The following is a 24,215-nucleotide window of genomic DNA, read 5'->3' on the forward strand; positions in this document are numbered from 1 at the left end:
CTAATTTTTGATTACCCAATTAGACTTTAACAGCTCCATCTATCATGTAAATTTTTCTTAATGTGCAGATTATGGACCCAATAGAACTTAATGGAGCTCCTTACAGTGTTCTGAGTCGATGCAGCTGGCACATGGACACTGAGGAAAGTATTTGTCTCCGAAGCGAGAATCACACACCTCTCTTCCCGCTTTGCTAAGGGGTGTTACACCCTAAGTCCTTGGGCACTAAGACAATGCAAGAGTCCCACACAGGATCCAATTTATGCCATTTTATATGCTGGCTCTCACATACCTCCACTTCTGCTATTTCGTCTCAAAATCACATATACTTCAATCAAATGAGTCTCAACCACACACATCAAAATCCAGGGCCATTTGATCTTTACCTGCATCATGGTAAACTGTGACAGACACCAAACATTACTGAAGGGATGGCCACAGCTGTGGGAAGCTGCTGATGACTTCTGCTCCTCATGGCTACATGTGGCATAGAAGGATATGTTGGGGACAGCACCTCTGTGGCACGTGCTGCTGGGCACATTCTCTTCCCAGACCCCACTGTCTCTCAGTGGACAACACGTGGGCCAAACTCAACTCTGGATAAGGACTTTTCCTCTCCCTCTTGCATGAGTGCTATGCTATTTATCTTGCTGTCTTCCCCAATGCACTATCCCATATCACCTCCCATTCCCCATGCTCTGGACTGTAGGATGGAATGAATGACACATTTCGTGAAAACATGGATACTTAAGAACTGCTTGAAGGAAGAAGATTACTCAGATCATTGGGACAACAGCTCCACAATAGATAGTCAAAATAAAGCAGCTGGCAGAGAGAAAAAAACCAAGTATTTAAGTAGCAAATCCACATACCCTAGTCTAGAGGCATAATGCGTGGTCTGGGTTTAATGCTAACCATGCTTGGCAGAAGATTGAATACAGAACCTTTGCTCAGAACCAGAAAATAATTAAAAGTTAGAAATTAAATGCAGAACTACAGGATACATTCTGCTCCAATGCCTTTACACTTAGATCTGCTAAAAATCTCCAGCTACACATGGAACAACCAGGAGTCTTGGTGGGCTGTCTCCTCTGCTGAAAACTCACTGTCATTAGAAGCAAAGCAGACTAAAACTGATGAAAATAAAGGCTGCATTCACACACACAAGAACAAATATTTCCCTTGTTAAAATAAACACTTATGAAGTTATCTAATGCACTGTTAACTGATTGAATAATTTTGTTAATCTCTCATTGCTCTCAGCCTATACAGTGAAGCGCTTTCAGCTGTTCCCAGTTAGTTTCACTTTCTTTCTTTCTTTCTCTCTTCCTCACAGGCTGCAAGCACAACAATGGAATGCTTTTATATCACAAAAATAATTCAGTTACCGTTCCTTTCCTATGAGAAGTTCCTTTTCTATTGCTTCTGTGAGAAGCAGTTTTTTTTAAATTCTATTTGTTTCCTTACAATGCTCCTTTAACAAAGCATGATTGTGCCTCTTAAGGAAATAAGTTTTCCCTTTCTGCATATCATCTCAGCCTGTCAGTGTTTTCATTATTTTCCTGCATAAAGTCATTCCCGGTGTCTTAACTCAGAGCAGCCCTCATTGCTGGTGGGGAGCACACAGTCAGCCTGTCCTGCTGCTGCCAGCTCCTGTCAGACCATCCCTCCTCTCTGTCTGCAATAGATTTTGGAAGAGACATACCTTGAAGGTAGTTTAATGTCACTTAAAAAAACCCAAACAAACATTCATACGTTGTAAGCGCTGCCTGGGAAAATATTAAAATTGCTGCTAAATGCAGTGACTGGGTTAATTTGTTCCAGTATCCTGCATCCTGCCAGCCAGCCTCCTGACTACGACTCATAGAAGTGTACCTCTCTTCAGAACAGAGTGTGCAATGCTTTGCTAAAGGAAAAGGGAGATTTACCCTGCACCGCAGCTCTCAAACAAGGTCCTTTCTCCTTGAGTACCAACTCTCATTTCCAGTGTAGGAGCTCAGAGAGCTCAATACGAAGGCAGCCAGTCTCAAAATCCTGGCACCAGGAGCTGCCAAGCAGCATGAGGTGCTCAGAGAGCCCTGCGTGCTCTGCCTCCCTGAGGAACAGGCCCTAAGCAGGCACACTTACATCACTGGCTACGTCAGTCATGGGAGAATAATGTGATTTTTGTGCAAACAATGCTTGTAAACAGTCATAACGACACAAAGCACAGAACAGCTACCACTGAGAGGAGAAAATGAAACCTTTTTTAATCTGTCTATGCATTTAGATGATTTCCTCTGCTGTGGTAACTTAGGAACTTACTATTCATTCAGCCCTGTGATGCAAAAAAAAAATCTCCTATGTTGAGATCTTAATTCTGTCTTTTTGCTATAAAGTTTGCTTTTTTTATCAGCCATTACCCTTACCTAACTTATTTTTCCATTTAATTTCTGGGAGCTGACCTTCCTGGAAGAAACTCAGGGTGCCTGAGCAGGTATATTCCTTTTACTATAACTTGGCTGCACAAGGAAAAACAAATGGAGGTATACATTTTTAATCACACATAGGAATATTTCAGCTGTGTTCCTTTTTTTTATTTGCGAACATTACAAGCCGTGTTAAGATCGTCCCTGTTGCTCCTCCAGCTACATTGTACACTCAGGTCAAAGTGCAAATGTAATATGTTTGGCATACCAGGAGTGGTAGGAAACACTTTAAAAGTTTGTCTGATGCTTTAAGATTTGATATTTGTTACACAAAGTATCGCCCACTTCTCAGTCAACAGGTTATCAAGTTATATGTTGTTCTAGGGGTCATAACTAAAGTTATTACCTTCTATGGTAATTATGCCAAATTTACAGTATTTGCCACTGAAGTAACTGGAAGAAAAAAAAAAAAAAAAAAAAAAAAAAAAAAAAAAAAAAAAAAAAACAAAAAACACGACAAAAACCTCCACAACTACCATTTCACTATTTAAGAGTGAGAGATTTGGACTGTAAGCCTTACAGCACCTAAGCTTTCAGCAGTAATTTAATTACTGAACTCAGAGCCCTGTGCAGTAAACTTGAAAATCCGGCTGCTCCCCAACCCTGAAAATGCCTACATACAGTATGTTTTTCAATTCTGACTTGAAAATCCACATAACATTAGAGCTGCATCTCTCCTCACAACCCCATTTATCCCTCTGCAAAGGACTGGACAATGTAACATTCAGTGTGCCCAAAACCTACCAGGAGCCATGAAACTACCTCTGCCTAAGTCCCTGAGCAGCAATACCAACAGCATCAGGTTACAGGGAGCACTCGCCATTAGGGTCAGCATTTGTTCTCATGCAGAAAGCACGAGAACAGTTCTGCTTGTGTCCAAAGGCATTCTTTTGTTCCTCCTGTGACAACTTGTTTTATATAAAATAAAACAGTGTCTTTCATCAGTCCCTCTCCCTTCTCCCCAAGGCAGGGGGATGCTCCAAGTCAGCACAGTCTGTTCCTCAAGACCTGAGCACCCCTCTGTGAAATGCCCAATTCACACATAAATGCTGAGCATCATTACTGGACTAACCTGTGAGTTCTTTACTACCTCTGGAGTCAGGGACTTGGTCTACTGTTTCTGGATGGCCATAATGACTTTTTAAGTCACTTTCTTAACTGTGGCATCTGCTGTACCCATTTAAAACAAGTTTATGAGTAAAACATATAGCATGTAATTATGAGTTAGACATTTTCAGATCTCATTTACACAGCTCCCACCCTACCACATATCAGGTATCACCTTTTATTTCTTGGATTCCTGTCGGAACTCAGGATATTTCTCTGGATGTCTTGGATGGCTCAAAGTCCTGGCAAGGGCTCAGAGACCCCGTCAGGAGGTCAAAGACACCTGGGAATTTGATCTCAACTCATGGAGCAAATTACCAACTTTATATGAAGAATTACAGGTTGCAAAAGTTCAAGTAGCATAGTACTAGCAATCACAGGGTGAAGGGAAAAATTTTGGAGCACTGTACAGGGGGGTTTTGAACCTTGTACAGGGGGAGTTGGAATTCTGTACATGGGAGTCAAGAGGTTCCAAGATGGAACCTTCTGTTCTTCTTCTTTCTTCTCCCTGGCATCCATGTTCAGGATGATGTTGGCATTCACAGATTGGTTTAGAGTAGAAAGTCACTGTCTAACATAGGTGATAGGTATTGGAAAATAACTGTAAACATAGTATACGTAGTTTTTAATATAAAAGATAGCACCAGCCCGAGAGGCGGTGTGTGTGCCTCAGAAGAGACCTTGGCAGGCCAGACAGAAAATGTTTGAGATAAAGAAATAATAAACAACCTTGAAAATGTGAACTGAAGACTTCTTGACTCCTTCTTCAGCTGCTGGGTTGGGGAAAAGAGACTTTCAACAGAGACACACCTCGGGATCTTCCCAATCACACCAACCAGACCAAACCAGAGGAGATCCCGAGAGATTCCCATACAAACTTCTCAAGTACTCCACACCCCCTTCCCTGTTTTATCACGGTGCACCACACAGCCATCAGGACATGAGGTGTTAACTACGGCACTGTGCACAATCACAGTCTCCGTGAGGAATGTCTTGCCTTAATAGAGAAATAAAATGATATAAGGTCATAAGCTAAGACTATCATAAAGTGCATTGCAGGTACCCTATACTTAAATACTCCCATGTTACCTCTTAACTATAAGTGAGGCAATTTGCCTAATGCCTATGGAAGAGACACAACTAATTCCCCTCCTTTAAATAGTCCTATTCTTTCCTCTCTAATGTGCCTCTGTAAAAAGAATGTTTACTAAAATAAAACAAATTTTTCAAAAACCATATTCTTAGCATTATAAATAGCATAAGTCTAAAAAGAAATTTAGAAAGTCCTTTGTTTGCTGTGTTCAGAAAACCACTGGAGACCCCTATCTCTCTGAAATGGAGACAAAACCCCACAGCAGTACTATGAATACTGTAAACACACTCAGTGGACTGTATGCAAGTGGCCTCAGCCATAAACAACAACCTCAGCATCTTTCTATTCATGTTTCCTGTTAAATAACTGCAAAGGAACCAACAACCTCCAAATCAGACCTCCCAATTAAGACTTGAACCTTTCTGTCCTGCTAGTGCAGCATTTCCATGTTTCTCCTCAGCCTGGCATTTTGCACACCCTTGGAAGCAAGGTGGGATAGGGTCTATGAGGATCACCTCGTGGATGGTGGATAAAAGGATGTTATGATTATTTTCAAAAATCTCAGTTTGAAGCATTTCCCACAGGGAAAGCATTCGGAAGTTGAACAGTATTGCTTAATGCAACGTACTTTCCATGTGGCCAAGGGCAAGGACATCTTGTACCACACATAGAAAGTTGGAAATTCAGTACTTATTCATCAGTCATATGTTCAAAAAACAAGGAGAAAAACCCCACACAATTACCTGTACCTCTGAACTGAATTGTACAAACCCAGTCTAACATACCAATACCATCGTCTTCTGCAGGAAGAATTTTTGGTAGAGCAAGCAAATCATTCTCACACTGGGACATTGCTTCTCCCTGTTTACCACAAATGCCAGACACTATAGAAATAAATCCAAAATTTGTTCTAGAAAAAAATCAGAATAACAGTAGAAGTTATACTGTTATCTCAGAGTTGTACCACACTAGGAAAAAAAAAAAATTCCAACTTACTTCACCTGAAAATTAAACATGGAGTCCCCCAATCAACAAGTACTGGATAGTAAATATATTACCTGAAGTTTTACTCCATCAAAAGGATGAGAAAAGGAAAATAAGTAATTTCACTTGCTACTAGACTTTAAGTACATCTGAATGTCTTGTTTACTATTAAGCAGTATAAACTATGCCTGTCATGAGCAATCACTAGTTGAAAACAATCAGCAAAACAGGGATTTTATGGTATAAATTAACATTGGTTCCACTACTGCCAGGGGAAGTTTTAGTCATCAGCTTCAGCCAGTGCAGCATCTGCCCTCAAATTTTAATAGAAATGAAGTTTCAGTAGTCTACCAGACACATGTGGGTGCTGATTCTTTCCAAGGCTTTTTACTGTATAGACACTTTATTTCAGATGAGCAATTCACCTGATTTTTCTTCTGATCCACTGGCAATCAAACTGGGAACACACCACCTTCTCACAACCATGATTCTTAAACAGATGGCGCAAGGCACAGAAAACTGGGCTAGGAGTGTTGTTAAGATGTCTTGATGCCTTTTGTCTCCCTGTGTACCTCCAGGCAGGACCACTTACGCCTGTTTCCGAAAAATTATGAAAAACAGAAGAAATTCCACAACATCCCAAATTTTATCTGCTTTAGAAGGTCACTGCTAATACCTAATGTGAATTTTGTTTGGTCCTGAACCAATTACATTCCATACCCTCCCATTTCTCACCAAAGAGAACCTTGCTGATCGTCTTTTCCTACAGCCTCTTGTATTCTTACTGCCCTTTGCCATGTCCCTCAGAGATCTCTTTTTCTGGCCAAGCACCCCCAATATCTTCAGTATTTCCTGACAGGTCACATTTCCTCTCTCTCTTATCACCCTCATTGCTTTTGCTTTGGACTTTCACCAAATCGTCTGTAGCCTATTTGGGCTGTGCTGCCCAAGTCAGTGCTTAGAGGTACGGCTGTGCCCCTACCAGAGGCATGAGGAGCACCAGTCACTCCATACCATTCAGGGGCTGCATTTTGTATTATACCTTCATCACTTCTCATCAAGAAAAGTTCCGAATTCCTGAACATTTCTTCTGCCAGCTTCAGAGTAACTCTTAAATCAACTAGAATCTTTAACATTGTAAACACACTAAATTAGAAGTCACACATAATTGACTATCTTCACTTAGCCTACACCCCAAAATGGCAGAACATTTCAGGGTTACTCCTGGAAATACATAAACCAGGCATGCACACACAGCCCAAGTACAATTAACAGAGACTTAATCTAATCTATATTCAGCGGTGGATGTACAGAGGTAAATAATGTACAGATATAATATAAACACCCACACACTGAGTAGGTCTGTAACTGAGAGGTTTATCTAAGTGATTAAGAATACCACAACTTTTCCAATGCCAAAAAAAGGAGAAAAAATTAGACAGCTAAATACAACCACAGTTAAAATCTGATCCCCTTCATTTATAGTTCTGAATCTAAATAAATATACACGTGGAAGAGATCTTTAGCATGTTCACTGCCTGTTCTTCCTTCATGTAAACAGGTTCAACTCCTCTGAAGTAGTCAAACATATATGTAATGTAAATATGTGTGTGTGTGTGTGTGTGTGTGTGTGTGTGTGTGTGTGTGTGAAAACATATTTAACGGAAACGGAAATACAATAAGGCTCCTTGTTGGCTCAGGTCTTGCAGGTAATTGCAATAACAGAAAAGCAAGAAAACTAATAAACAGTAGTTACTGACTATGTAATAAATACATAACTGTACTGTAATTACAGTACCTGATTACTGATGTACTGTAAAATAAACTGTTATCAAGTTTTTTTACTGTTCCTTTCTATTTACAGTCATCTCTGATAAAGCTTAAGCTTCCCAAAAAATGCATGATAAAGCTTCTTATCAGAGGTTTTAATGCCTCTAATAACTACTGTAATTCTGTGTGATTTACTGCTTTGAATAATCCACCAGGATTTTTCTCTAGATCTTTAAAAGGATTGTAATGTGTACAGAGGTGTCATAGTGATTAAATTTACAGGACACTTACCAAAACAGTGATAAGACAGAATGTTTAATTAACACATGTACACGTTGTTCAACTGTACTATCATGCAAAAATGGAAAGACCTGAATGAGACCCCTATTTTCCTTTCAAAATGTTAAAAAAAAAATTAAACAAAGGATTATCATCACTGTACAATATAGGAGCAAATATTCTGAGGGCAACAGCAAATCCAGGCAGCACCTGAGAGTAGTACCAGTCTAGTGTTGCATACTGGGCAGAGCCAAGGTCCTGGTAATTCTAGCTGGATGCCCCAGTCAGAAAGGAAAAAGAAAGTCATAAATATGACAGTAAATGGGAATTCACCAGCTGAGTTTGGAGATGTCATTCTTTGGCTGGTGGGTAGTTCAAGGACATTGCAGTACTCTTCAGCTATAATGCCTGCAAATATCAATGCTTTTAAGGCTCATTGACAAAAGTCACTGCAGAAAACCAGCTGAAGGTTACCTTATCAGATGTTTTTGAACTCCATGTCTCAGAAATGCACACAGGCACTCTAGAAAATCCCTTTTCCCTCCATCAGTAGATTTACCTAATGACCAAGGCTATCCCTTATTTATATAACAGATAAGTAAATTTAACTTAAGCAAAGAAACTCCCCAGCAGACTAAACCCCAAAAGAAAAGGGCAGCAGACTCAACCATATAGTGAAAAGCAGAAGACAACCTTTATCTCTCTGAGGACTCTTTCCACTTTAACTTCTACTGACATTTTGTCCATTGTGGTGCTAATAAAAAAAAAAACAAAACCCTAAACTGATAGAGAGATCTAAAGGTGATATCATACACGATCCAAAGATGAAACAGAAAAGTCAAAAAGTTCATACAACCCATATTCCCACTGGGGAAATAGTCTTTTTAATATCAGAATTGTTTGTACTTTGAAATTGAAATCCCAACATCTGCAAGTGCATGCAGCTGAAGTAGATTTCATTCCTGGATGGGCAAGTGCCAGGCAGTAACAGGGCATGAGAACAGATTTTGGCTTCATGAACGGAAACACAAACCTCTCCTTTGAAAAAATTATTCTTAATGATCTCAAAGGCCCCCTGGTTTAGTATGGAAGATGAGTGCTCTTTCCTTTAGAATGAATCCCACGTATTTTGTATCACAGTCCTGGCACAGGGCTACAAAGATGAAATCATTCCTTGACCATCACTGTGGGCACGCCTGCTCTGATCTGCAGTGCAATGCAGGGGCACACAAATACTGGAAATGGTGTAACTGCCTCATTACTGTGCTCTGCACAGGCTTTTATACCCTGGTTCTCAGCAAGACTAATTATTCTAAAGGAAGCATCACACTACTGCAATTATCCTGCTCCCAAAACATGAGTTACATCATTTAGGACACTGTGCTTCACTACTCTGGCACATCCATGCAGCTTCATTTTTTTGCCATAAAGAATTTTACTGCAGGAAAAAAGTTAAGAACAAGCTTAGAGATCACAAACCACAGAAGACAGAACACTTAAATATAACAGGAATAGGGAGAAGGCTCTGAGGGTGTCAAAACCCACATGCTCCTGAGTCTGACTATTTACCTGGCACACAGGACTGCTTACCTGCATAACCCCTTCTCTGCAGCAAGTGAAGGTGAAAGTCTGGGAACTTTTCTTTCTTTGCTGGCAGTATTAACTGACAGCGTGGGGAGGGACACTACAGGAAGATTTTGTTTTTCATCTCCATCATCAATAAATTACTAAAGTAGCTTTCACGACTCTCAGAAGGTGCTTGAAACCTATGGCCCTTTGGCTGGCTACTCTCCAGATGGACCAGTATGCATGATGCCCTCTTGCATAAGGCTGCAGTCCATTTGCAGGAGAAGAGCTGGCTTTTTTAATCAAATATACAAGTTTCTCCTGCATGACAATCTCCTTCCCTTCCTGGGAAAGAATTTACAGTAGTAAACATTATTTAATGTCCTTACTAAGGGATTGGCAAATAAGAAAAAATAGCATTTACCCAGTGACTCAGAAATTAGCAGACCAGCCTTAGTCATCTTCTCTATCTCTCATTAATTAATCAGAAAAACTCCCAACATTTCTAAATAAGCCTGTTCTTTCCTTCTCTGCCCAGCAAAACTACAAGCTTCATCTGGATGTGATGGTTAACGACATTTTTGTTGTATTTCAGCATTAGATGGAGAACAACTAGATTTGCAGCTCAGAAAGAGTGTGGGGGGAGAAAAAAAATAAGGCAGAAAGAAAGAGAGAAAGAGAAGAGGGAAAGGGGAAAAGAAAGAAAAGGTACTCCCCTTTCAGCCAAATGACTCAGACTAGTCATCTTCACAGCACAGAAACCAAATTATTTGTGAAATCCTCAGAAACATTGGTGATTCAGCCAGCTGCATGGAGGGTAGTCTTGTTCTCTGCTAAACCAACCTGGTTTAACTCCCCCCGAGTACTAAGTCATCCACCATCTTGAAGTGTATAATTTTAAAAGTCCAATATCTATGAAAGCATGTCCAGCTTGCTTTCTCTTAAAGAAACCTTCCTTACCTTTTAGATCCTCTCCCTGGTTTTTGCCTTGCTCCAGAGACGCAAGGCACAGAAGGCAACTGAACATATTTCACCAGGAAATCTGGGCCATCTCCTTCATTATAACAGAAACAAAAACACACTTGTTTTGATCTACCTATGTGTATTTAAAGAATTACCAGGAGAACATAAAACAAAGTGGAGAGGACTATTCGAGGTCTGACTGTTCCAGATATTTTTTCTGAAGCTGCTATGGATTTTAGTGGGAGCACTGCACATTGAATGGCAAAGGGGAGTGTCTCTCATACCAGAGCTAACCCAGGGTAGTGCACAAAGGAAAAGATGTTCACCTATGGAAGGCATATGCAAGCTGAACTGCATATGTTAAATTAAAGACACCTGCACTTTGGCAGAATTTGGACAGTGACTCACTTTAATTATGTAAAAATTTCAAACGGGGCAAACTCCACTGTAGTGACTCACATTAGTGCTACCACATGATCTTCTGATAACTACATCAGTATATAACTCATGTCTCTGCTGCAGAGTTTCTACAGAGAGAATGACATATTACCTGACTAGCATTAAAAGGACTCCATGTTCCCAGCAATGACTGGTACATTAAGTAATGCTTCAGAAAGTAGCATATAGTACACTGTAGCATATAGTACACTGAGCTATTTTCCCCTTGACACAAAACTGCAGTTCCTCTAATGACAATAATTCACCATCATTCAAAAATCAATTTTCTGTTTGTGTTTTATTTCTTTAAATTTATAGAGTAGTGGGAAGAGATTCCAGAAGTAGAAACTTACATCATTTCCTTTTCCTAAGAAAAATTATGGTGCTGCAGACCTCCTAGGCTTCCAATCAAAGATGCTCCCACCCTGTCCTTATGTGAATGGCAAACACACCCTCAACCCCTTCAACCCCCTCAAGCACAACCTTCCATGTAGGTCTGACTGGCAAAGGTACCAGGACATTTCTTGCATTTTTATTCACAGATATTAGTGGACTTTCCCCCGCTACCTCCTGCACTTTCCAAGTTGGTTTGGTTTGCTCAGTTCTGGTGCGGACTATCAGAAGGAACTGATTATGCGCCTTACGTCAGACTAACAGGACTGATGACCTTGAAATGTCCACTGTGAAGAAAAGCTATTCTGCATTATTTCCCTCAGATTTTTTAAAAATAGCAAAACACTGTATTACTTACCTCAATGTTGTTAAGGAAGGGGGAGGCAGGGGGCGGCTTTTGCTGACTTGTATCAGGTTCCTTTTCTGAGCTCTGAGAGCTGCTGTTTGTATCCTGGAGTACCACTGCATTACATTCCTATTAAACATCTGAAAAAGGGATGTACCCTACAAGGCTTTCTAGTCACTGTTTTCAGGCTTACTGAACAAGCTACCAGGACCCTTAAGTATCAGAGATATACAAAAGGCATTTAAACTACAAAAGGAATGTATTAATGTAGAGTCTTTGTTAATGCCAGATGCTGACTATAGGTGTGAATGAGGAGTCTGATGAATAGGATGATGAGAAGAAAGCAATCTTAATTGTGCAATTAGTTGTGTTATGTTTGGGCAATGTTTTGCATAACAATTATAGGCCACTCATAGACTAGTGGTCGAAAATTATTACAGTCTTCCAAAGGAGTTCAAAAGCTAGGAAAGCCACTGCACCTTTTGAGGAGCTCCTTTATAAGGTTAATGAAGAATGCAAATGATGTCAAGTGGCCTTTAGACAGCTTAAGTGTGCCATTGGGCTCGGATGGCAAGTTCAGTGTGCTTTCTCCAACTGAGAGTGATAAGAAGTAGCAAGTGCAGATGATGTCCCAAGGGAATGCCCTGAGCCACAGCACTGCTAAAAGGCCAAGGAATGAAGTCTGGCTTCTGAGTGACAGAGCTGGTAGGAAATGGTTGAAGGTGTTGGGACCAGTGTATAAGTAACAGACTGGTTGAAAAAAAAAGAGCAAGAGGAGAGAAGTCACATTATGCTCCTATTCCTTCCTAGCATCTACCAAAGAGAAAAAAAGAGCATCTTGATTATTCTACACCCTCTCATTCCACCTTTCACTTATTCTCTATTTCAAAGCACAATTTAACTTTTTTTTCTAGGGGTTCACATAGAAGTTATATTTAAAATTGGAATGCAGATGTAAAGCTCACTGCTACAACTGCTCCTGGGGGTAGAGGTAAACTGCCCAAAATGTGATAACAACATGGGTGTTGAGTGATGATCTCCTCATAATCAACACTTCCAAGCACAGAAGAGTTCATTTCATCCTTGATCTCACCCCAGGGATCCGCGCCAGTCACAGCTGATCCTGAGAGGTATAAGACATACTGCCCCGTTGCCTCCATGATTATTCATAGGTTACCAGTGCTGGGGAGCAGGAGAGAATCCCTCACACGCCACTCAAAGGTGTTAAACTGACACACATCATAGCTTCCCCAGGTTCTCCTCTCAGAGAATAATGAACATGCTATCCACCAAGCCAAAAAAATCCACTGACACTTGAATAGTAGGCTAATGAACGTGAGGGGAAAGACTCAAGGTAAGACCTGTTCCTAAGCCTTTATTTACAAAGGATAGATTTAAGCTAGACTGTCCATTGCCTTTCAAACATGACATTAGAACAACCTTGGGAATGTTGTTTTTAAACAGCCTGCTCATCCCTTACTCAAATAAACAGTAAGTGTATAGTGCTGCTAAGTCAAGCTGTTTAGCAAAGACTTCTGCACAGAAACTCAGCCCCTCTGGTGCAGGAGAGCACACCAGCATGCAACACAACCCAGCTCCCATCGCAAGGGGATGAAAAAGACATCAGGACCAAGAAAGAGGGTAGAGACCATTTCTGCTGCACTCAACCAGTTTGTTGGTTTCAATGTTTGAACTGGAAGTGGGAATAGTTTTTTAAAGGCTATTTTAGCCAATTAAAGAAGAAAAAGGGTATCACATGACTTAGCACCCTGGATGCTGTTTGTAGAGAGGCCTTAAGTCACAGCTGGACTTCTACAAATTATTTATGATTGCAGAGTGATATTGAATATACAACTTGAGGGAAAATCACAGAGAGCAGGATTGTATGCTCACAGAAGTAAGCTTCATGTTCAGTCACATCTCTTCCAACTGATTGCAAGCATCTCTACAGTCAATATCCAAGGCTCAAACACCCCTTGGAAATTCATTAGCAAGCACAGCAACAGCAGTCCTGAAAATAGCATCTTTCCATTCAGTGCAATGAGACATGCCTCACTATATTACATGTTCAAAGAGGGAAGGGCAATACTCTTCTAAACCCAGCTTCTTAGGAACCTGAATCCAATCACACATTCCCTTTATGACAGCCATCTCTCTTGGTGCTGCTCTACAAAATCTACATCATATCAGCACCACCTTAAAGGTTGGCAGTGCTATTTCAATAAATAGAGAAACCATGGTTTCCTTAAACCACTTGCATTCTACTTGCTGCAGTCATTTTGCCTCTCTTGTACGGTCTTGCTTAGCCCACTTTCATATGAATGTCAGATTTTGCATTTTCTGTGTGCTGTCATCTAGACTCCTGCTGTAAAACAGTTTGTTTTTCCCCCAGTTGGTGCACCAGATTAGCATTCCCCCTCTCCCCCCTCCAGAGCAGAATGTAATTAAAGATCATGGGAAAATAACACACACACTAGTCATAAAGTTAGAGAATTTCAGGTTTGGTTCTGCCTTCCAATTTTACATGCTCCACTTCACTTCTGTATATAAAGAGAAATATAAATGTCTTTGGTCACTGGATATCTATTAACTCCTTCTACATCAGATCCTGTAAGACAGAGATGACAATAAGATCCACATCAGCTTATGAGAAAGGGCCTGTGCCTCAGAGAATCACATCCAAGACACACAAAAGAAAGTGTTTTGACCAAATGGATCCTTCTTTGCTTACTGTGAAAGGGTTATAAAACATAAGCCAGAACTGTCTCTCTCAGAAAAAGGTTTCATCATCTAAGTGAACGTTTTCACCTGAGAAGCCTGCTAGGAAGCCTGCCTGTTCACTTTAGTAGCCTTGAAGCCAGAGAACCCCTTGGGTCAGCAAAGGCCAGTGCTGGTGGCACAGTGACACAGGTGGTTTAAAGCAGAGGTTGTTTCGTACATCCTCACCTCAGCAGAGGCACCTTCATCTCAGGGCTTTTGGGCTAGAATGGAAAAATCTAAGAGCTTACTGCCTTTGGCTGTAGGACTGAACGTCACCAGAAGAGAAATTAACTGCTTCTTAATTAAAGAAAAAAAAAAAGAAAGAAAAAAATCTTAAACTGGTTTTATAGGAGAGATAAAAATACCATCAAATTGCCATTTATCAGCACAAGAGTAAGCAAGAGGCAACTGTTGATCTTCAGTGTCTCCTGAGAGGTTCTGGAAAGGAAAAAACCTACCAGGTGATCTTGTGTTGTGAAGGCAGGTGGCAGTGGGGAGGCAGCTCGGGGTCTACATCCCAAGTTCTGCCACAGCTAAATCACATCATAATTTGTCTCCTTTTTCAAAAGGAGAGAAGGTAACTGAGGTCACTGAGAAAGATGATGTTTGTGCTGTGTTGTTTGACACAGTATCACACAGACAGAATTTATTACTTGCTCAACCTATACAACACTGTCATTGGTGGATTTCTAGGAAATAAACCCCAATGGTTTGCTTACTATACCTCAAAATTCCTCCCTCTTCCTCAGTAGATGTTCACCTTTACTGTAATTATTTTTTATGAGAAGAAAGTAGATGTTCACCTTTATTGTAATTATTTTTTATGGCAATTCTCTTCCATTAGTTTCAGGATCATAAAGGAATAAATAGAAAAATGAGCTCCAGGCTGAATATTCTGCATTGTGATCTAAATTAAACTAGTATTACAAATTTGTTTACATATCTCAGTTGAGCTATGCAGTTTCAAAAGTTACTTGCTGAATGTAAACATCTCTCCTGATGCTACATTACCCACTATATGCAGTAAAATACATTCTAATCTAATACAATAAAACTGAAAAACCAATAAATGTTCCTATTTATTGAGGAAATTGGACAAAAAATAGCTTATTGTCAGTTTTTAAAGACTGAAAATCAATAGATGATGAAAGGTTGTATTTTTTGTTACCATTAGACTGTTGACTCTAGCAATAAGTGAGATATGGATTATAACTGGGGGAGTAAAGAACTGGTGAGATATACAATTTGGAGCTTCTAGGGTTTTGCAGAAACTTAATTCCCAGTATTTGTGCAGCAGTGGCCATCTTGGCACTGCTGTTAATGGGCTCCAAGAGCACAGCTCCTCCATTTTGTTGACAAAGCCAGCTTTAAGTATCTTCCTGTCTTTACAAACATTTCTAAATTAAGGGGACTCTTAATCAGACTTGCATCTGCTGACAATCACAAGTAAAGGAGATCCAGCTTTCACATATATTCACATCCTGCCAATCAAAAAAACAATAAACCAAAAAATCCTCAAACAATACCATGAAACCCCAGTCATTAGAGTGTCACCTCCCAGCTGTCTCTGAGTCCCCCTGGGTGAGCTACCAAGGGGGGTTCCCCAGGTGTGGCCCCACATAACAGCAACCACCACCCGACATTAGAGAGAAATCAAGTTAAATCAGATGTTCAGCTTGCAAAAACCTTTAGCTCTTGTGCTAAAGTTCCTGAGTCTGTTATCCTCACACACGTAAGGTTTTCCACATCTGGGCCCTGAGCACAGAGGTCTCATTCCAGCCTGCCATGTACACATGGCTCAGTCTTACCCTAAGTACGTGGGCAGAGAAAGGTCTGAAAACCACAGATTTTTAGCACCTGTTTTCCCAGAGAAATTTATTCACGGGAGTCAGTTTAAAAACCTGAATTTCTATACTCGTTCAACAAAAAACACAGAACCGCGCAGAGGCTGAGAAGGCATTCTTGTCTCACAGTGCAAACATGGCAACATGGAATACTAAAAAAAATATGCAGTGATAAAAAACACTGAGCTAAACATAAGTGCTGCACCCAAGGTCCTTAAATAGTGATCCATGCCAACATTTTTCCAAGTGAACCAGTAGGTATGACCATTACACATAAACCCAAATATAGATGTTCTACCCTGACTATATTTCTAAACTCTGGAACAGGGCCTGAAAGGATGCCAATTACAATAGGGAGTTAGGGCTGCTTTTAGGACTTATGTTCTCTTTGTATGTTTCATAATCATACAGCAGCTCAGATCTTGCTAGATGGGGGTAATGCAGAAAATGCCTATACTGCCTTCAGATACACCAATGTTCTTCTCTGGAAAAGTGGGCAGGGACCACTGGGCCTGGTTGTGATGGAGAACTAGTAAAGCCAGCTGACCTGCTTCTGCAGTAGCTGAATTTACAAATTCAGAGTAGTGTGCAGTTAAAGTCTACAGAAAGAAAATTCCCCAAGACCTGGAAGGAGCTGACAGAGTGCAGAAATGGCTATCCTACTGCTGGCCCCAGTCCTGTGGTTCCCTGACATAAAATGTTTGCTTCAAACCAAGGACAGCACAGAGAGAACTAATTTTCATATCATGGTTTCCTTCTGTTTTCCCAGGTAGGAAGCTATTTCTAAAAAGGGGCTGTTACCACGTCTGCATAATCACATACCAAAAAAAGATTAATGTTGCTCCCGTAAGCTTTTGCTTAAGTATACCATGGAAAATAACTTTGATGAAATAATTTGCCCAGAGCACTGCTTGTCTGGAAGATTTCTATAATTTAACCGCAGTTCTGTAAATAATTTGGTGATAGACAGGCCATCAGCATAATTTGGTGCTAGACCTATGCAATATTAAGGAAATGGCTAGCAGGCCAAAATTAAATCAACTGGGACCTAGTATGTACAATGCACATTAAGAACCAGTCCAATTCTATTATTTTTTTGAATATGCTTATTCATTTTAAAGGAAGACACTGATTTTTGCATTGGGAATTAACACAAGGAAATGTCATGCTTCTTCCCTGCGAGGAAAAGATCACCCACACAGCATTAATCCTGCAGATCTCCATGAAGATGTGCAATATTTTTGCACTGTAACATCCCAAAATACAGCCTTTTGCACCACTTTTGGACTTACCAGTAACTTTCACCAAAGTATCTCAGTTCTCCTGTGCTGATAACCTGTAAAATAGCAAAAGCCATTGCCCTGATTTTTACTCAAGCCATAACCAGGACTGCAAGATAAGAGGTACAAAATTGTATGCATGGTACATTGCACCTTTAATCATCTACCTACCTGAAATACTTAAGCAAGTAGTTAGACATCTAAATGGTCCAACTACAGGCTTAAAATAAATGAGTTTTGTAGTACATAACTGCGTCCACATAATTTGAAAACTGGCATTCACATCCCATTACAAGCAAAGTATCATTTCAGCTACATGCCAATCAGAAACTTAAAGTCGGTATTAGAGCCAAGAACAGGTCTAAGATTTAGTATTTTAGCTGAGAAGAGGGGAGAACAAGAACTGCAGGATGCCTCCCACTGCAATGTTTCATTTCTGGACAAATATTTTGCCACCAGAAATGTCCACAATCAGCATTGCTTTCCATTTTCCACATCATCATAATGTAAATGGAGATACATTCTGGAAACCCTCAATGATTTTACCAAATGAGAAGGGAATGGCAGGGAAAATATACTAAACAAAAGCAACAAAGCCATCCCTCTCAGCTCTACTGAAAAAAGGCCTCAAGAAGCAGACACATTTATACTTCTTTTTAACTGAAAATACAGAGAAGGAGGTGAAGTAGATAGGTTAAAAGGCAGCAAAAAGTAGTATAAAAAAGCCCACCAGGTATTGTAGCAAGAACCTCTGGATAAGCATCTTAAATCAGAGTAAATTACACACCTCATGCTGGTGACTCGGTCATGGGAAATTATGAAGCTACGTGATGTCTCATTTGTTGTGCTGAAAACAAATGTAAATAAATTACTGAGAGAATCTCATTTACATTTAGAAATTCATCCCGATGCATGACATGACTGCTGATGTTTTTTTAAATGACATTTTGAGAAGGAGTGCCACTATTAAAAACAGATTGTAGCCACCTCGGCAAAAGCCTGTCCAAGTGTGAGTGTGTCTGTGCATGAGTGTGCAACAGCAGACATTCTAGAGAGATCTTTCAGCTCTTTGGAAAAAGGGCTTTCTTTTACTGCTGCACAACCATAATGGTGGTGCCAGAAGACAAAACCATTGATACGTGTTCTTCTGTGTATTTTCCCTTCTCCAGAGGGGGAAGCAGAAAGACACTGTTATGGATCAGTGCTGCCACTACAACAGAATGTGCAAATACTAAAATGGTGGGAACAGAAGATAGTGTGGCACATCCCTCCATCACCAAGTGTAATAAAACTTCCCCTTAAATACACACACAAAAAAGCCTTTTGCTAAGCTTTTATCTCCTCCCTCCACATCTCACATTTTAAGCTGTCACTAAAAAAATTGAGAAGGATATCCAGGAAGCCATAAGATGGAGAGCAAGTTGAACTGCTGTTAGCTAAACAGCACACATTCAGGCAAATATCCAAATGCTTTAGGAGCTGTCATTCTCCATCCCGCGTGGGAAGGCTGTGAAGAGACGGACTTGCTCGTATCATGATTGCTCTTATTATTACAGCAGTGAAAACACTGCATACTAATGGATGTGTTTTCAGAAAAAAAAAAGACATTTAGATGGCTTTTTCGATGCTGTGCCTGGCTGTCTGGGCTTCGGTATCTGATATATCCTGTCCCTTTCTTTGCTTCCAAAACAGAACTCCAAAAAAAGTTTGTAACATGAGGGCAAATAAAACATATTTCCAAATGGGGACATGACAGTGTTCTACAACCCCACATACGGCAGCATATTTACATAAGCCTGCATAGGTCAGAGAGTTTATTTGTTAAGGGACAAATAAGCAGGCCATGAAATAATTATTTTTCATTGTGCCCTGCCAAACCTACCCAGCCAAAGGCTAAATTGAGCTGCTATTGTGATTATTTGAACTGTGGAGCCAAAAGTCTTCACTGCAAAGCATCCCAGCTGTCCTAAATTTTATTCTGATGGCTAGTTTTCACACTAGCTTAAAACTTGCCAAAAATGCTCCACAAAACAGGCAGGCGGAAGGCTCGCTTTATCCAGACCAACATCAATTACTGATTGAGAGAACTGTTCTGAGAACTTGATTATTAACAAATCACTTCCCAAAAGTGTTATGACAAGATTCACATATGCAAATGGCAAGCTGCTCACATGTACACAGCTAGCAAAAGAAATTAATACAAAGGTTCCCAGATTTATTTACGGTTATTTCCTATTCTGCTTTACTGCCAATTAGCCACTAAAATATTAAAAGAAAGGAGAGAGATCCAGCTGCAACATCACAGCTTTGACATATGGTGACATGGGAACACCCAGGCCATAACTGCTCAACCTGCTTCTGCCTTCACCCACCTCCCTGGGGAGTAGGATCTACCAGTGCCTTCTAGCACCAGAGGAAGCAAAACCACCACGGCAACTCTTAAGCTGCAGGTTTGGCCAACACACCAAGAAGCAGGTAGGATTACTCTGGAAATAGCTCACATGACAGGGTTGGGAGGATATTTCATATTTTAAACAAGGTTGACAGTGGAGGAGGGAGAGCAACAAATAGAATATTTTTTTAAACCTCATGCTTCAGAGCTTAAATTAATCCCTAATAATGAAAGATTAGGATGAGAACGTGTAGAGAGAAGATTATCCCAAGTCTGCCCATTGTGACGCTCTTAGAACTGTACTTGAGGTGCCTGGGGTTGATCATTGCTAGAGACAGAGCAGGAGGATCTTGGGAATGATTAATTTTGTACTCTCTACATTTCGTCTTTAATAACTAAGACACAAACAAAAGACAAATAGGCTAATTGTTTTGAAGGCAGCAGACTTATAAATAAATGAAATGCCATCACTTGGTATCAGGCTATACGTACCACAACCCTGACCAGACAAGTGCAACTTGCTGCAGCTGCCCTCCTTTTCCTCCACACCTCCTAGTCTTCATCCTGTTTGAAATTTCAGTGTGATATCCTCAGGGCAGCAACCACTCCACATTTACATATGAATTAGAACAACACCTCTCACAATGGCATACCAGCCCTGATTGGACCTGGACTGCTCCTGGGAATGCTGCTGGGAATGTACTATAAAAAGAGCTCATATATTTATAGAGTTCAGCCCAGTAACACACACACACACACACACACCTACCTTTTAACACAGTTAACATCACCAGACTGTTAACTCTGTTTTCACAATAAAACTGCAGATTGTTTAATCCATTTCTAAGCTCCCAGATGGCTGCAGGATGTGCAGCTCACTTTCAGTAGACCTCCACCACCAGGACACTCGGTGAAGTCAGGCCTTTGCAATGGAACCCTGCACTTACTGCTCAGTACAATGACAAAAATGCTACGAGATCGTGTTATAGAGGTCAAGGCTTAAGGGTGAATCCTGCTAGAATCTGCATGGAAGCTGATCCAATGATGAGCTAGGGACATTCAGGATGGGCAACCAAAGGAAGCCACAAATGGTGTCAGCCACATCACCCCTGTGCAACCATAACAGAACTAACCTGATTAGCCCAAATTCCCTTCTGATTTCCTTCCTTCCTTGGGAGAGGCTTTTGACCTTTGAGCTACTGTTTTAATATATTCTGAAATTTCAAATTTTGTACATAATAATTTAGATATTTTCAGGTACTTCAGATATAAATAACTCAAATACAAAATTCTAACTTGCTCTAGTACACAGTCATGTTACTTTTAACCGAAAATACAACAAATAGATTTTAAAATCTTTAGCAACATATTTACATTTTTCCAACAATTCTGACATATTTTGTTGGACTTTTTCCTGAAGTACTATGAATGGCCAGTATGCTTCAAAAGGAGCAAAAAAAAAAAAGGAAAGGAGTGGGCACAGGTAAGGTGGCAAATCAATAAGTAACTTGAGTGCATGTATAAATTCAGGCACCTGAGCCCACTTTAAAGTCAGGTTCCATGTTGTAGCCATTCTTTCCAATAGTTAGTATCTAGAAAAAATAGAAAAAATAGCCAAAAGGTAAAACATATTAAAAATCTTAATTAGAATAGAATGGGCACTTCGTCAGACCTTTATTCTGCACTGATAGGGCACCAGAAATTGACAGAATTTATCATCCAGACTACAGCTGTTAGCAACTGCATTCATCTCTTTCAAAATAAAATAATTTTTTAAAGTACAAATTATTTTTGTTGACTGCCAAATGACAGATCTCTTTTATTTGCCTAAAAACTCTACACAATCAAATTGTGTGTAAAATCCAAGATCGTAATTCCTGTTTCTCTGACTCCTGATGGGATGGCAGCATTACAGGGCCCTTTTTGTGCTTTTCCATGTAACTTTGCACTCAGTGCAAATTTTGTCTATGGCATAAATGTGGAGATTTTCTGTCTCACAGAGATGTGACCCTCACTGCTGGACATTCCCAGCCTGAGCACTTCAGCTTTTACATGAACGGCCTGCAACTTGTGACTTGACTCTTGTTCTTTTTGCCTGGGGTGCCCACGGCTCTAACCAAAGCAAACTCTGTCCAGAGTCACACTTCCAATGTCACACTTCTAGAGCAAAGATCCCTCAGGAATGATCTTTTTACTTCTACAAAGACAGTAAGAGACCGAGGTCTACATGGAAGAGGCTGCTGACAGCCCCACACACATTCAGTAATAGCCAGATATGTGACAAAGTCCAATTAAATCCTATTAGGGAATAATACAAATGACAGAGCTTAAAGAATACAGTTAGCTCCTAATTAGACAGCCCATAAATCTGTTCAGAACCTTCATAACTTATCACCAGAACAACAATCTCAAGACCTTTCACTGAGTTTTATTTTAAGAGACCTGTTGTCCACTGAACCAACAACTCTATTGCTTACAGACAAGATATTTCATCAACTTAAATAAAATTAAAAGATGATCGTGCATTGAGCTTTCCTGAAATTGCATAACATTTACATGGTATAACACATACTCTTACTTGTTCACTGCAGTCTGATTCAAAGTGCTATAAATATGTTTGCCCTTTCTGCTAAGCCCGCCTAAGGGATTAGCAACCCCCCAAAAGTTCAGTTGAATATTAACTGCATTAACTTTGCAGAGTGTAACATACTGTTACACTCAAACAGCCTACGGTGTGGTATGGATGACTTGCTTAAAAAAAAATGTTTTCTTGCAAAGCCCGATTGCTAGAAAAAAGAATTTGTTCTGTCAAAGGGGGTGACCTCTTCCATTTAACTTCATAAAGCAAACAAACAAAAGGGAGCACGTTACAGGGATGTCCAGAGAAATGTTTATCATTTCATCTGTCAAACCAGATGGACTTCCCTTGGCAACACAGCACCATCTCCACTCTACGTTAGAAATTAAGTCACTTCACTATGAAAAAAACCTGTGAAATACAGCAGCAAAAGTGTCATCTACTGTAGTAATGTGAACTCAAAAACTGTAAAATAAGTATGGTTGCTTACTTGTTTTGCTAAGTAAGAAATGCTTTGTATGCCAACTCCCAAAAAAAAAACCCATGTGCTGGAAGACTCTTCAGCACAAAGTTATATAGCAGTGAAGACAAATAAAAAGAAGAGGAAATATTTAAAAGTTGGAAGAGGGAGAGTTGATAGGAGTGCGAAAGGGAGCTGACTTGAGTGACAAAAGTCAAGGAAGAGCAGATTCTTGAACCTCCCAAGCAAAAAAGCTCTCAGGCAGAGGCAGGGGTTGACTGGCAGTATCTTATCAAAACATGAAGAAAGGGAAAGAGAAAGAAGAAAATGAAAAAGGCTGGGAGAAGTTTCTTAAGGTTAAGAGATAAAAAGTATTCAATAGATTGCTAAAATACTTTTAAAGATTAAAAAACCCTCCTTCATTACAACTGCAGTAATAAAAAAATGTAGAACCTGTCTATTATGGGATGAAAACAGAAATTACATAAGATGAGGGTTTTTTCTTTATAAAGATATACACAACAAAAGCATTCTCTATGCTGCTGCGGGAACACATAAAAATACTCAAAAGACCTTGATCCTGAACACTGCAATGAAACCTTTCTCATTTGGTCTTCAAGATCATGTCTGTATTAATTTGTAAAAACACACTCTCCCATAAAAGGGACGTGGGTGTAAAAGAAAATAAATCCAAACTTTGAGAATTAGAAACCATATTTCTTCATAATGCTGGACATTTACTTGCTTCTGCCATTCACCATCACCATTATGTTGTCTAGAAATGGAGACCAACAATAGATGTAGGTAATTACACAAGAACTTAAACTGCAGAGAGCTTCAGACTACAGCATTAAACTGGAATTAAAGCTTTACAGGAAAAGAGAAATGTTTCACTCCCTGCAATCACCTCCCTCCCTCAAACACACACTGCACACCTGCTACCCACCAGCCAGACGGGACTGAATTCTCCCGAATCAGATCTTGGGTTTTTAAGCTCAGCTCGAGTTCAACTGGATTTCAAGACACGAAAATATATTATCATTTCACATTCAAAAAATTACACCAGTGTCCAAGAACTCCTAGTTTCAGTGCTGCTTGCACAATTAGATACATACTGAAGTGGGATTATTGTCTCAAATGTCCTAATAGAAATAAGTAAATGCAGCTTTGCATCAACATTTAATTTAATTACACATGCTCACTTAATATGTGAAAAACAGAAAAAAATCTGATTTTAAATCATCAGAGTGTTAAGTGAGATTGGCAATTTAGCTAATTTGTAGTGTCCACTAGTGTTTTTTTAGAAGTTCACAAAAGCAATTTAGCAGCCTAAACTCACTTAAACATTGTAGCAACTGGCCCTTAATGCACAGGTATCATAAAATATTAACACAAATTAAGAAAAAACTGGGAAGCATTATATTCCTAGAGAATTTGCTAAGCTTGCATAATGTAACATTTGTCGTCAATAAAGTTTCTTCAGTTAAGAGATCT

At 39.9% G+C, this 24,215-nt stretch overlaps 1 protein-coding gene across 19 annotated transcripts in view; it reads right to left on the bottom strand.

The window, feature by feature from the left end:
* ESRRG (estrogen related receptor gamma) overlaps positions 1–24,215 on the bottom strand; it is a 371,041-nt gene that overhangs the window by 311,221 nt on the left and 35,605 nt on the right. For 7 of the 19 annotated variants that reach the window (XM_041426700.1, XM_041426707.1, XM_041426706.1 and 4 more), the window contains 2 exons: positions 18,079–18,138; positions 17,304–17,347 (listed from right to left, as the gene is read on the bottom strand). The exons of 7 other annotated variants lie outside the window; for them this stretch is intronic. Coding sequence is in view for 1 of the 12 variants with exons in the window: in XM_041426694.1 (XP_041282628.1) it covers positions 17,304–17,347 (44 nt within the window). In the remaining 11 variants the exon portion in view is untranslated. The remainder of the gene's footprint in view (positions 1–17,303; positions 17,348–18,078; positions 18,139–24,215) is intronic. 5 more of the 19 variants (XM_041426712.1, XM_041426710.1, XM_041426711.1 and 2 more) reach the window with 1 other exon arrangement.

Source organism: Onychostruthus taczanowskii, unplaced genomic scaffold, assembly GCF_017590055.1.
Source record: "Onychostruthus taczanowskii isolate IOZ18803 unplaced genomic scaffold, ASM1759005v1 scaffold93, whole genome shotgun sequence".
Taxonomy (NCBI): Eukaryota; Metazoa; Chordata; class Aves; order Passeriformes; family Passeridae; genus Onychostruthus; species Onychostruthus taczanowskii.